This window comes from Tenrec ecaudatus, chromosome 9 (assembly GCF_050624435.1).
Source record: "Tenrec ecaudatus isolate mTenEca1 chromosome 9, mTenEca1.hap1, whole genome shotgun sequence".
Classification (NCBI taxonomy): domain Eukaryota; kingdom Metazoa; phylum Chordata; class Mammalia; order Afrosoricida; family Tenrecidae; genus Tenrec; species Tenrec ecaudatus.
The window spans coordinates 142,958,756-142,971,161 of NC_134538.1; the positions used below are offsets into that span (position 1 = coordinate 142,958,756).

At 43.3% G+C, this 12,406-nt stretch overlaps 1 protein-coding gene across 1 annotated transcript in view; it reads right to left on the reverse strand.

Moving 5' to 3' along the window:
- Positions 1–486: 486 nt before the first annotated feature.
- Positions 487–12,406, reverse strand: part of WASL (WASP like actin nucleation promoting factor) — a 69,804-nt gene continuing 57,884 nt past the window's right edge. The window contains exons 9-11 of the mRNA XM_075558619.1: positions 7,457–7,980; positions 3,585–3,693; positions 487–3,248 (exon numbers count right to left, since the gene is read on the reverse strand). Of these exons, the coding sequence (XP_075414734.1) occupies positions 3,187–3,248; positions 3,585–3,693; positions 7,457–7,980 (695 nt within the window). The 3' untranslated portion in view covers positions 487–3,186. The remainder of the gene's footprint in view (positions 3,249–3,584; positions 3,694–7,456; positions 7,981–12,406) is intronic.

Consider the following 12,406-nt stretch of genomic DNA (forward strand, 5'->3'; position numbering starts at 1 on the left):
TAGCATCCTACATGCTGAATTCCATAACGCGGTTCACTCTTCAGAGACCCACTAGTGCCGGTCAAGGGACAGAGCCTTCTGTTATCAACAGCTGCGCTTCCTGTTCAGAGCACCAGCTTTGATGTTTTTCATGGGAGCTCTTCAAGGCCCACCCACATGAATTGCTGTGCAGGACTTTAACTGAGGGTTGGTATACCCGTCTCGCTCCCGTTAAGTGCAGGAGTCTCGAGCCCCAATGACCTTGCCGCGACTGCTCTGAAGGGCGCAGCAGTGGCTGGGGGCTGCAGAGCGGCTGTCCGGCATCCCAGGGGATCAGAGGGCAATACTCGGCCTCACCACGCTGACTCCACAGCACATCCCACCGCTGCGGGCAGGCAATCTTCCTGAAAACGTTGTTATTCTTCGCTGCCATGTCCCCTTCACCGCACCAGGTGGTTTACAGAATTTTATCTCTGTCTGAACAATCAGCAAACGAACACACGCTACTTCATGCTACTTGGGTCAAATTAATTTTATTATGCTCCATGATGAATTGCCACCAGTGCAACATCCTATTCACTATACATTTCCAGGGGAGGGGAATAATTCACATACTAAATGAAATTTCAGTTGATAAATGAAAAATAAAAAAGAATGATTGAAAGTCTTTATGAATCTCATACATACAATTGTGGCTAGCTGAAATTGTCTATCACGTAGCGTTGAGATAGAAAAAGCCTCATGCTAGTTTGTTAAACGCGAAGGCTACTGGACAACCACTTAGCTGGAGTAAACACAGCGGGCGACTTTCAGACTGGGTTTAAGCAGAGTGCAGCCGCAGGGCGAGGTGAGGTGGCAGCCCAGAAACATGCTGCCTGGGCAGCCCACTTGGTATAAAGCAGATCTCGTCGCCATGCCTGGACGGGACAGCACAGCTGCTGTTTCAACCAACAGTGATTTAGACTTTGTGCAACATTTTTTTTTGCCTTTAAAAAGAGTGAAGAAATTTGATGACCCTTTGGCAAATGACATACCCCTCTTCTGTGCTTAGAAGCCCTGGAGGTGCTGTCAGGTAAGCAGTGGACTATTAAGTCCAAGGTCAGTGCTTCAGATCCACCAGGCTGCCCTCCAGGACAAAGATGGGCTTGTTGGTTACCAAAACACGCTGGAAACCCCGCTACTATGGGTCTGAACTGATGTAATGGCAGCAGGGTAGGTGGTCTTACATGCTTAAAACTATGTTGTCAACTCCAAGAAACTGAGTTCCTGGTAAATTTTTAATCATATCAATGTTAGTAGAAATTCCTGAATTCTTTGGCTAAAAGTTGAGCGTTTTAATTGGCATTACTTTGAGTACATTTCTAGAAAATTTTAAAAAGTTTTTTAAAGGCTTAAATGATATTCAAAGTAATTATAATGTCCTAGTGACCATTTGCACAAATTCCTAATTCTATTGGTTACCAAGTTGTCCAGCCTCGGCCACACCTGACTCTTGGGAGCGCAAGCCACAGTAAAAATAAACCGAAGCAGACATAGGTTTCTAGCAGCAGAGGGCGCTGTTTTTGCAGAAACAAAAAGTATAGTTTCTGTGTGCTTAAATTACTCTTGCAAGGAAGGTTAAGGTTCTCTGAATAACTTAACTATTTTACAGCACCACAAACTGCTTTCAGCCACAAAACCTTTGAAATCATCTTATTCTAACTAGATGCATCCTCACTAGAGAGTATGTGATAACGGGTTAAAATCTGAGCCATATCTTGCAGGGCCAGCCTGTCAAGATCAAGCCAATACTCGATTTTGGTCAGTATATTTCTAGACAGCTTAAACTTTCAGATGGATATTGCAACTATAGCAATGAAATACACTTGTAACTACATTCTGCATATGACTCAATGTGAGAAATATCCATGTCTGCATTGAAATCAGCTCCTTTTCTACCTACATCTGGTAACGCAGGTGGGTAGGGCAGCGCTAAACACGGGACCACCACTGCAGGCCGCTTCGAGGCAAGGAAACCCTAGTTTTAACACACCATTTAGTATGCGTAACAAATGTGCAGGTTGTAAATGTTTATTTTTTTAAATCTATCATTTGGTTAAGTGTCCCAAGACATCGGACATTAGGACCACTAATATTTGAAGAAAAACGTAACCCTTCACCTGACATTTGACAAAAACCTTGAGAAATTACCAAGAGAATATTAGGTTTAACATTATAGGATGAACATATGCAGTTTTCTAGATTAGACCTTTATGCTTGGCATTTCTGAACAGTCCAAGCAACGGGGGTGGAGATCAAAACACCCAAAAGCTGATTCCACACCATTTTCAGAATGTCCTGAGATTTGTAGTATTTGTAACCGAATGACGGAGTGACCACAGAATAGAGATAGCCCTTCAGCTTGTGTAGAACGATGCTCTCCCCATATTCTGAGGACTAAATATCACTTTGGCTGTGAAAGAAACTGCTCAAAAATATCTTTAAAACCATTTTGCCCAAAGAGCCTGCAGCATTTGGTACAGCATAAAAATAGCTTCGGTCAAGCACTCCTGGCCATCCCAACCTCCCGGTGCCACTGTCACGGCCATTGGCAGCGCTATAGGCAGGCCAGGTGGTGGCTGACTTTTCCCACCAGCCTTTCTGCAGCTCTGTGGAGCAGGTTGCTAATGTCTGAGAAACGGCATCAGTGTGGTGATGTCTGAGGAACTGTGCAATGTGTTGGCTTTAACATTCATGTAGCGTTGTGTTCAAAAATGAAGGGGCTAAAGAAACTAAGGTTTGCGTCACTTAAAAAAGAATGTAGTGCTATACTAGATTTTAATAAGAAAATTTAGGTACAGAAAAGTAGGGTATGAAAATAGTGTTTTCCTTCTGGCATTATAAGTAAATTACATTAAGGTTTTTGTCAGTCTCACATATAATCTTTAAACTCCCGTGCTGATGGAATGAAAATATTCACAAATACAGTGAGCATTCTGGTGTAAACCTGCACACAGTAACAGGGAGTAGCTTTGTCGAGGATATGACAAACCTTGACAGACTAAATGAGGTATTGCACAGATTAATTAAAAAAAAGCAAAAAGGCAACAAAAATATACAGCAAATTGGTAGAACATTTACATGATAATTTTACAGAATCCATAGACAGAAAGTAGTGTTTAGTATTTCACCTTAAAAATATATTTATATATATATAACATATATTGATCAGTCTTCCCACTCATCATCGTCCTCAAAATCTTCATCATCATCTTCATCCTCATCTTCATCTGGGGAAAAAAATGACCAAAATGAACAATTAAGACATACACACACACAATTATACTACATTATTCTTGGGTGACTTCCTCCATTATATAACGCCTGAATTTTAAACCATTTGATTCTAGAGGTACTTGGAGAGTTTTAAAATGAATCTAATGAAATAGGTCCAGACTGTGTGGTAACAAATTTTAGACTAGCAGCCAGATAACTTGTGTTCTGTAAGTAACCCTCCTTCAGTTGCTCAGACAGCAAAGAAAAAGCTAGCGCAGGCTGAGTAATAAGATAAAATAGTGCAACACATTCAAACCTGTAAGAAGACACAGACAGACATGAAAATATACCTGAAGAATGAATGGCTTTGCTCCTTTTCTGCATCACTTCCATTAATGCACACACAATTCCTGAAGTGGGGGCAGGTGTCGGCGCTGTGGACTCTTGGCCGTCAGATACCTGGGAAAACAAAGTTAATGAAGTTTGCTTAGGAAAGGATCCTTAAAATGGATATTTGTCAATGGGAATTTTACTTTCCTAGCATCACTTCTTACTTAAAAAGAAGACTTAAAAAGAAAGCAAGCCTAGCACAAAAATCGGTCAAATTAAAAAGAAACAGACTATTGCCTTAAAAGAATAATTCAAGAGACATTCCCCCTCCTCAATGTATAACCTTCAGGGTATTTTCAAATGTTTGATCCTATTGAGCTATCATTCTGTCCGAACAAAATACTAGCTTTCACATCTGGGGTACTTCTGGCTCATTCCAACCCAGAGTCTTAGGTAAAGAAACTACCATCAAGAGACATCATTTTACACAGGGATGAGATCTAGATGAGTTGTTAGCTAGGAAGCATACTTAAGATATCCAAGCGTGAGAGAAGAGATTTCTAGAAAAAATTCGACTTTACTAATAAACATTGTACGTGGAGGGAATTTCAAAGTTTCCCGAAGCACCCTGCTGTGTTACAATGAACCCTGGGAAGCCGGAGTCTGGGTAAGGCAGTCGTTTGAGGCCAAGCAAACTCCTGAACAATTTCCCAAACACACCCATGTTGTGAAACCAACAACCTTTACAGGAAAGCACTATCTCCTAGAAAGTACATTTTCTCCTCCTCCCTCCTGCTTTTCTTGCCATCAGAGTCACAAAGTTGACTCACAATGATGTCCTGTGGGTTTCTGAGACTTTAACTGTTTCCGGGTATTTTTAAAAGCCCATTCTGTCTCTCGTAGAGCTGCTGGTGGTTTTCAGTTGCTAACCATGCAGATCACAGCCCAAAATATAACCACTGCACCACCAAGGCTCCATTTAGGAAGGGGGGGGTGCAACTAGTATTGAGGATTCTCATCAGGTCAAGACTTATCAGAATGCTGCCCCCTGCTGTCACATCCACTGTGACCCCACCCTCTACGACACTGTTGAACTGTCCCTGTGGGTTTCCAAGGCTGTAAATTTCTATGAGAGCAAAAAGCCACATCTTCCCCCCCACAATGAGAATGACAGTCTATACCAATTATCTCTATTCTAATATTCATATTAAAACAAAACACCAAGTATATGAGAATTTAGAAAGTACTGTTTAAATTGCACTGACTAAAATGCATATATGTTAATCTTGTCTTTGGACTTAGTTGGTCATGTAAAAGGTCTAACGTGGTATAGTTAAGGATGCTACTGAACAGTTACACTAAATAATTTTAGTTTTTAAATACACAGTCACCCTCCATATCTGCAGGTTCTGCACAATTAGATTCAACCAACCATAAATAAAAAAACACATGGGTGGGCATGGGGCAATTAAATGGTCAAAGCAATCCCTCAAAGGCTAAGAGGGTGTATACAGTAAAGTACTATTTACTTGTCACTCACACTGAATTAGAAATTATACAGCAACCTAGAGATTATTTACAGCATCCAAGAGGAAATGCAAGGTATATGAGGGGGGCACCTAAAAAAAAACCCACAGAGTTTTCCCAAAGCTATGTATTTAATTTTTTTACAAAAAAATTAAAGTACCTCCCTTACACTTAATACATTTGTCAAATCTGCAATTCCAGTCTTGGAAACGTTTTTCAAACACATCTGTTTGGATGGTTAACAGCACCTCCCTCCTTTCCTTCACTTCTTCTGTATCATCAACTCGTTGTCCTTTCATGTCCCTCTTCATTTGCGAGACAAAAAGAAGACGCACAGAGTGTGGTCAGCTGAGTGAAGTGTTTGGGGAAAGCGCGGCATGATGGTTTTTGCCTGAAACTGGAGCACTGAGATGTCTGCGTGAACAGGTGCATTGTTATGGTGGCAAAACCAGTTCTCCGTCTGCCACAAATCAGGCCTTTTTCGTGGCACATGGCTATGCAATCTTTTCAGAACCTCTAAAGAAAAAGCTGAACAGTCTGACTTGGTGGAACAGACTCCAAGTGTACCACGAGTCGACATTTTCGTCTTCGCTAAGTTGATAGACGTCCAGAACGAGGTATGACATCAATCAATATTCCACATTTTTTGAAACGAGAAAACAATGCATACGCTTGAGTTTTTCCATAGCGCTATCCTAGTAAGCGGTGTTCATCACAACACTTTCTGAAGCACATTTCCCCGAGCAGGAAACAAATTTCACAGCTGCACGTTGCTCTCTTAAATCAGCCGTCACAAAAACGAGGTTCCTTCGAAAGAGCTTTTATGAAAAAACTCACTGTGACCAGAGAACCTTCTCAGGCAAAGCCACTGGGGGCGCTGACTCAGTGCAGCTGCTCCAGCTCCCCTAGCGGGAAACGGTGGGCGACACAAGCTCCGCCAGCGCCATTCTGGTTTGTGGAGTTCCGCAGAGTACATGCTACTGATGTGAGAGTGGAGTAGAGTTGGGCGTCCTTGAAGTGTCTTATAGAAGCAATACTCATGGAAAGCAAGACATGCTTAATTAACTGACTGATTAATATAAAAATTCCACATCACCTCACAAAGAAAATTTATTAGGACAAATAAATTCTTTTTGGTATTTACACACCTTCCCCCCCTTTCTAGTATCCCTTGTTTGGGCTGGATACTTTTTTCCTTTTCAAAATATTCAAAGTAACTCCCTACCAGAGAGACTCACGGACTAGGGCGAAGGTTTTTTTTTTTTTTGAGTTGTAGGTGAGAACTGACAGCAGGGCACCTCAACGTCTTCTCTATTACTGAAGAGAAAAGGCAGACAGGAGTGGTTTTGGGCGTCAGCACGCGGGGATATTTTCAGAAGTGTACCAGCAGCAAGGGGAAACACTGAGACAACAGTCAAGCAATCTAGTCACCCTGAGCAGCAACTGTCATGCTGGGAGACTTTTTAACGTTCTTACTTGAACATGATGCTATTGGAAGTACTAGAAACTCGAACCACATGGAAGGGAACACTTCAGTGCCTCCTGCTAGCGCCTTAAAGTAATTGTCAGGGCTGTATGTCGCACCGATTCATCACATCCTGTGGCTGTGGTCACTGACAAGAATTCTCCCCCAGCCACTGTTCACAGCTGCTTGCCTGCTTCCAAGAAACCTGGTGCCTGAGTTAAATGGATGAGCAGGCAGATGTGGTTATTCACTATGAATAGACATCAAAGGAAGATTAAGTATGATTTAACAGAAGTTCCGTGAATTTGTGCTGTTACTGTTAAAATGCTTTTATTAAATCCTACTTCTCACCTCTCACAGCCAAACCTTTGCAAAATCATTTTCAAGTGCATTCTCCTTCATTCACCTCCACTCATTTCAAACAAAAGGCTATCATCTATTTACCTGCGTGAAGAGTCTAAAGAACAAATGTTCTGCTGGGAGCTAAGATACGACACATAGGAAAGTTCGAGAAGGCCGGCTTCTGGACAAGGTTGGCCCACAGGCAAATTCTATGTATGACTAGAAGGCTAAGAAGATTTCATGTTATTTTGAGATAGAAAACAAAATTTTAATTGTGACATGTGGAAATGATACAGATATTCACACTTCAGTTTCCATCATAGAATGGTATTATAACATGATCATGCCCGTTTTTTCTATATTTTATTTATGGCTGGTTTTAATGTTCAAGTGATTTAGAACACCTGGTTTCTTAGTACGGTAATTTGTCAAAACTAAAAATGTGTGGACTTAACCTAACAAACAATAAGGTCGAAAACTTAATGGCAGGGGGGAAAGTGAAACAATAAGCATCTGAAAGACTTCACGTGGATTACTCTAGGGGGAGCGGTTACTCACAGATTTCAGTTGGATCCCCTGTCGTATCTGGTCGAGCAGCGCGTCCCGTCCCGAGCAGGACACTGGCCGACTGTTCTGCTCTACTTTCTTTAGCTGCTGGCCCTCTCGAATTTGATCCAGAAGCGCGGCTTTGCCTCCGGCCGGCAGCGGCGGCAGGTGCTCCCCGCTGTCAGCCGGGAGCCCGGGCGGGGGCGGCGGCCCTGGGGGCGGCGGGGGCGGCGGGGGAGGCGGCGCCACGGACCCGGCCAACAGCGGGGGCGGCGGCGGGGGCGGCCCCGAGGGTGCGGAGGAGGGAAGGGCTGGCGGCGGCGGCGGCGGCGGGTACAGCCGATTGGGCGGCGGCGGCGGGGCGCCCACGCCCGGCCTGGAAGGAGGCGGGGGCGGAGGGGCTGCAGAGGGGGCTCTGGAGGGCGGCGGCGGGGGCGCCCCGCGGCCCCGGGCAGGGGGAGGCGGCGGGCCTGAGCTATGTGGGGGGGGCGGCGGAGGCGGAGGCCCGCCCCGCGATGGTGGGGGCGGCGGGGGTGCTGAAACACAAACAGAAAAAAGGAATGTCAACTTTTCCCCTAACCAGCGCTTCTCAACCGTGGGCCGTGACCCCTTCGGGGTCGAAGGGCCCTTTCCCAGGGGTCGCCTAAAAACCTGGGAAAACACCTATTTCCGAAGGTCTTAGGAACCGAGACACCGCTCCTCCCAACCGTCTCCAGGCGGGTCCGCCCACATGCAGGTAGGCCCACCTCCGGGTACCTGGTGTGAAGACTGGTCCCCGTGCTACACCACGCTTCCACACAAAACTTCTTTGATTTGTCAATAGAAATCAGTATTTCATAACATGTAATTGCATATGCTTTTGTTATGTTCAATTTGTAACCATGAAAATACATCTTGCCTACCAGATATTCACAGCTCCTCACAGTAGCAAAGTTAACAGCACCGCGCCATGAGGAACTGTATGGAGGGCCCAGGCATGAGGAAGGCTGAAAACCACTACCCTAAACAAACATCACAGAGAAACAATTCACGCCCCTGCCCCCCCCCACAGGAACAAAAGAAGAGGGCTGGGGAGGTGCTGCCCTCTTTCTATTTTATTTTGCCAAGATAACGCGAGGAGATAGTTTAATTTTATTGGGAATTTCTCCGCTTTAAGATCATTGCCCTTTTGCTTCTCAAAACAGAGTAACTGAGACTGTTGAATTTTGTGTTGAAGAATTAAGGGAACCTCGGTGGTTAGAGGTTGGTCTGTTAACCTCAGGGTCAGCAGTTCAAAACCCACCAGCCATTCCACAAAAGGAAGAAAAGCTTTCTACTCTTGTTAAGAGCTAGTCTCAGACAATGACAGGGTTGCTACTGAATTTGAAAGGGACTGGATGGCATGAATTTTCTGCTAGAAGAGAATACTTCTCCAAAAATATTAATACCTTTTCACCTCCAGAATTAAAGTACTGCAATAACATAACCTATTAGAATTCATAGCCATTAACATGAGCTGGAAAATGCAATGATCTTTTAAAATACAAACGCCACCCAGCTTACATTTATGTGTACTTTCACAAAGGAAACCTGTGAAAGAAGAGAAGTGGGGGTCGGGGGAGGCGGGGGTCGGCACTTGATTTTCCAGCTGCCTCTTCAGCTCTCACAAGTTTTGCACCTTTGACAGGAGGCAATCTTACCCCGTTTCTACCACTCTCTGTGTCTTCCTCTCTGGCAGCTTTAGGGGGGGCGGGGATGTCTGTGATACAATGTCCCATGTCTAAAAGACAGCCACTCGAGTCATGGCCAATGGAAGCACTGGCTGCTCAGGCGACATGCTCGATTAGGCACTCGGGAGACATGAACTGACTGCTAGCACAAGAACTGAGAATTTCTCTACAAAAGTTCATCTGAAAAGTAATGATGTTCGCATTCTTGTAGCTACAACTGTGGAAATGGAGACTTAAACAGAGAAATCCCAGAAGCTGGAACCACTGTTTGTATCTGACACAGTGTCTCACATGATATTGGTGGATATTCTTAACCCATTTTTCTAATGGTAAATTTTCACCTTAAATAACGACAGCTCTAGATGTTGGAAAATGCAATGCAGAGTAACTTGAAGAAAATCGAAGGGTATCTTCCCCATTTCATTTGGGACAATATGGGGGAATTAAGCTATAACAATGTGCCATTACATGTAATAGCCACGAACATGAAATGAAGCACACAAAGCCCAATTTATTACTTGGGAACTGCCTCCTGACATAAAGAAAGACCCCACAACCTCAAGAGCATTCGCCCTTCTTAGACCCTGGCTGCCCAAGAGAGGGTCCCCACTATTTATACAGCAGTTGTACTGGGGGTCTGCAAGCTGCAGCCAAGGATCTTTCCATTTTTTCACCGAATTCAAAGCAGAGAACCTTTGAAAAGAGGAGAGCGGAGACGGTGTGTGTATTATGCATACTCTAAGTAGAGCAGTGGTTCAAGCCCTTCAAGGAGACACCAAAATTTCATTTCAATCTATTTTGGGTTTACAGCATGAACAAAAATTACACGAGTCATCTGCAGTGCTTATGCCTTGCGTTCCATGTGCAGGCATGTTCTTCTGAAAAACACCAGTCAGAAGTCCTCCCTCCTGACCTCACCGAGGGCTTTCCTATCACAGGCTTTGGGTATTATTTCCTCAGTAGAAGAGAGCTACATCTCTGTGATCGCGGGCCTGGAACCCAGCGAAGGCCCTCCCAGATAAACACTAAGCAAGGGCCAGAGTGAGGAAGAGGGTTATTTGATAGGGAGTGTATTTTCAGCTGTATCCAGCCTGAGTCCTGAACTTCTACCACTTTGAAAAGTCACTCTGGAAACATTCCCCTATTTTCTTGAAGGAAACCGATGAGCAGCTGTACTGTGTGTAACTCCTAACATGCCTGCCCAGAAAGGAAGCACTCCAGCAGGAGGCATGCCTGATCCTAAGTCAAACTGCGAGTGAGGGAGCTAACCGGAAAGGAGGGAACAGATGCCACCAAGTTAGGCTGGCACGCACAGGATGCTTAGCAAGCAGCACCACACACCGTAGGAGAAAGCCCTAAGAGTCTAAGAGATGTTAAAAACTCTTAAGTAAGAGTCACCAGAATCAATGAAAACAGGGTTTCTTAGCTTTTTAAAAGATAGTACACACAAAAAATCACAACACTTAAAAACAGCGTTTGCTATCAAAGTTTAGTTAAACAGGATGACAGGTTTAGAGCTAAAACCTTGGCAGAATCCTATTAAGAAGTTGACATATTTAAAAATAAAAAATATCGCTGATTCTATTAAAAGTAAATGGTAGACACTCTAGTGATATTAGTAGGAATTATAAACAGACTATAAAATAATACAAATATAAACTACTTATGGACATGTGATACTGTAGAATTTAGGAACCAGTCCAGCATTGCTCTCAAGTATTTTGGAGACTAAGCATGTAGAGAAGTGTGACCCAGCACAAATGGAAATGTCTGGGAATGCTGACAACTCCCTGAGTAGGTGTTTGCAGAAAAGTATGGGGCCATTTCTGTCTAGCCCCTTTGGCATGCCCCTAAATGATGGAAAAATATAAATATACTGGATACATAAATGTACTGTTGAAATAATGCCAACTATGAAAGTCTACCACTAAAAGTAAGCCTACTCACTGCCATCACGTAAATTCCTAGAAGTTGTCTGAGACTCCAACTCTTTACCTAAACTGACAACCTCATTTTTCTCCCTCAGAGCAGCTGATGGATTTGAACCGCTGACCTTGGAGTTAGCAGTCCAATGTTACTCAACAGTGCCAGCTACGGCTCCTTAGATTAGTAAATACAAATAGCAATAAACACATATTTTAAGAAAACTTTAACATCAATGTGACCAAAACAATAGTTGTGTAGAGGGCAAAAACCCTCCCTGGAAGTCAGATTTGGAGTCAGGATACGTGAATTCTGACTTTGAAAACAAGCACTTCACAACATGCATCCTTTTCAGTACTAGGTCAAACAGCACCCCGAATACATACCACTCCACTGTGGTGGACCTAAAGAATAGATGGTTCGTGTTAATGAACATCAAACATTTTCAACAGACCCCGAAAAAGAGGAAAGAGAAATCTGTTACTGTTTTACAAACCCAATTACACCATTCTGCAAAATCAGTCACGATGCATATTCTAAAAAATAACTTCACAGACTTCTACATTCTAATTCATTCTTTTTAAATTTGAATGTCTACTTCATTATATAATCATTTTAGAAGATATTTATTTCCTGAGCAAATCATTAATTTTCCTTTTGCGTCTTCCCTGCGGGGGGGGGGGGGTGTCAGTCTTCCCTCAAATCATTCTTTGGTATCTGAAAGGTTCCACACTACATTCGCAATTTGGTTCTTGACTATGATATGAATTTGACTTTGTTCTCTTAGCTTGCTTTTTTTACAGCCCAGGTCTTTGTTTCATGCAATTAAGTTGAAGAAAGATCTTGGCCTAATTTGCTGTTTTAAAAGCAGCCAGAGTAACAAAACAGTACTATTGCAGCTTAGATAACAAACCCACTCATGTTAATACAAGGGGGTAGGTACCCCTAAAAAACAGAACCCACCCCCAGCTATGCATTTAACATTTTTTACAAAACAACCTTATCACCTACAAAGTACGTACTCTCCATTACACTTAATACATTTGTCAAATGTGAGATTATATTCTTGGAATCATTTTTCAAGCTCATCTGATTGGATGGTGACAACACCTCCCTCTTTTTCCCCTACACCTCTGTCATCAAATCGCTGTCCTTTCATGTCCCTCTTCATTCGTGGAAACAAAATGAAGTTTCATCAAACGAGGTCAGGTGAGTAAGGTGTGTGGTGCGAGAGGCATGCTGTTTTTTGCCAAAAACTGATGGACTGAGAAGGCTGCATGGCATTGTCATGGTGGCAAAACCAGTCCCGTCTGCCACAAATCAGGCCTTT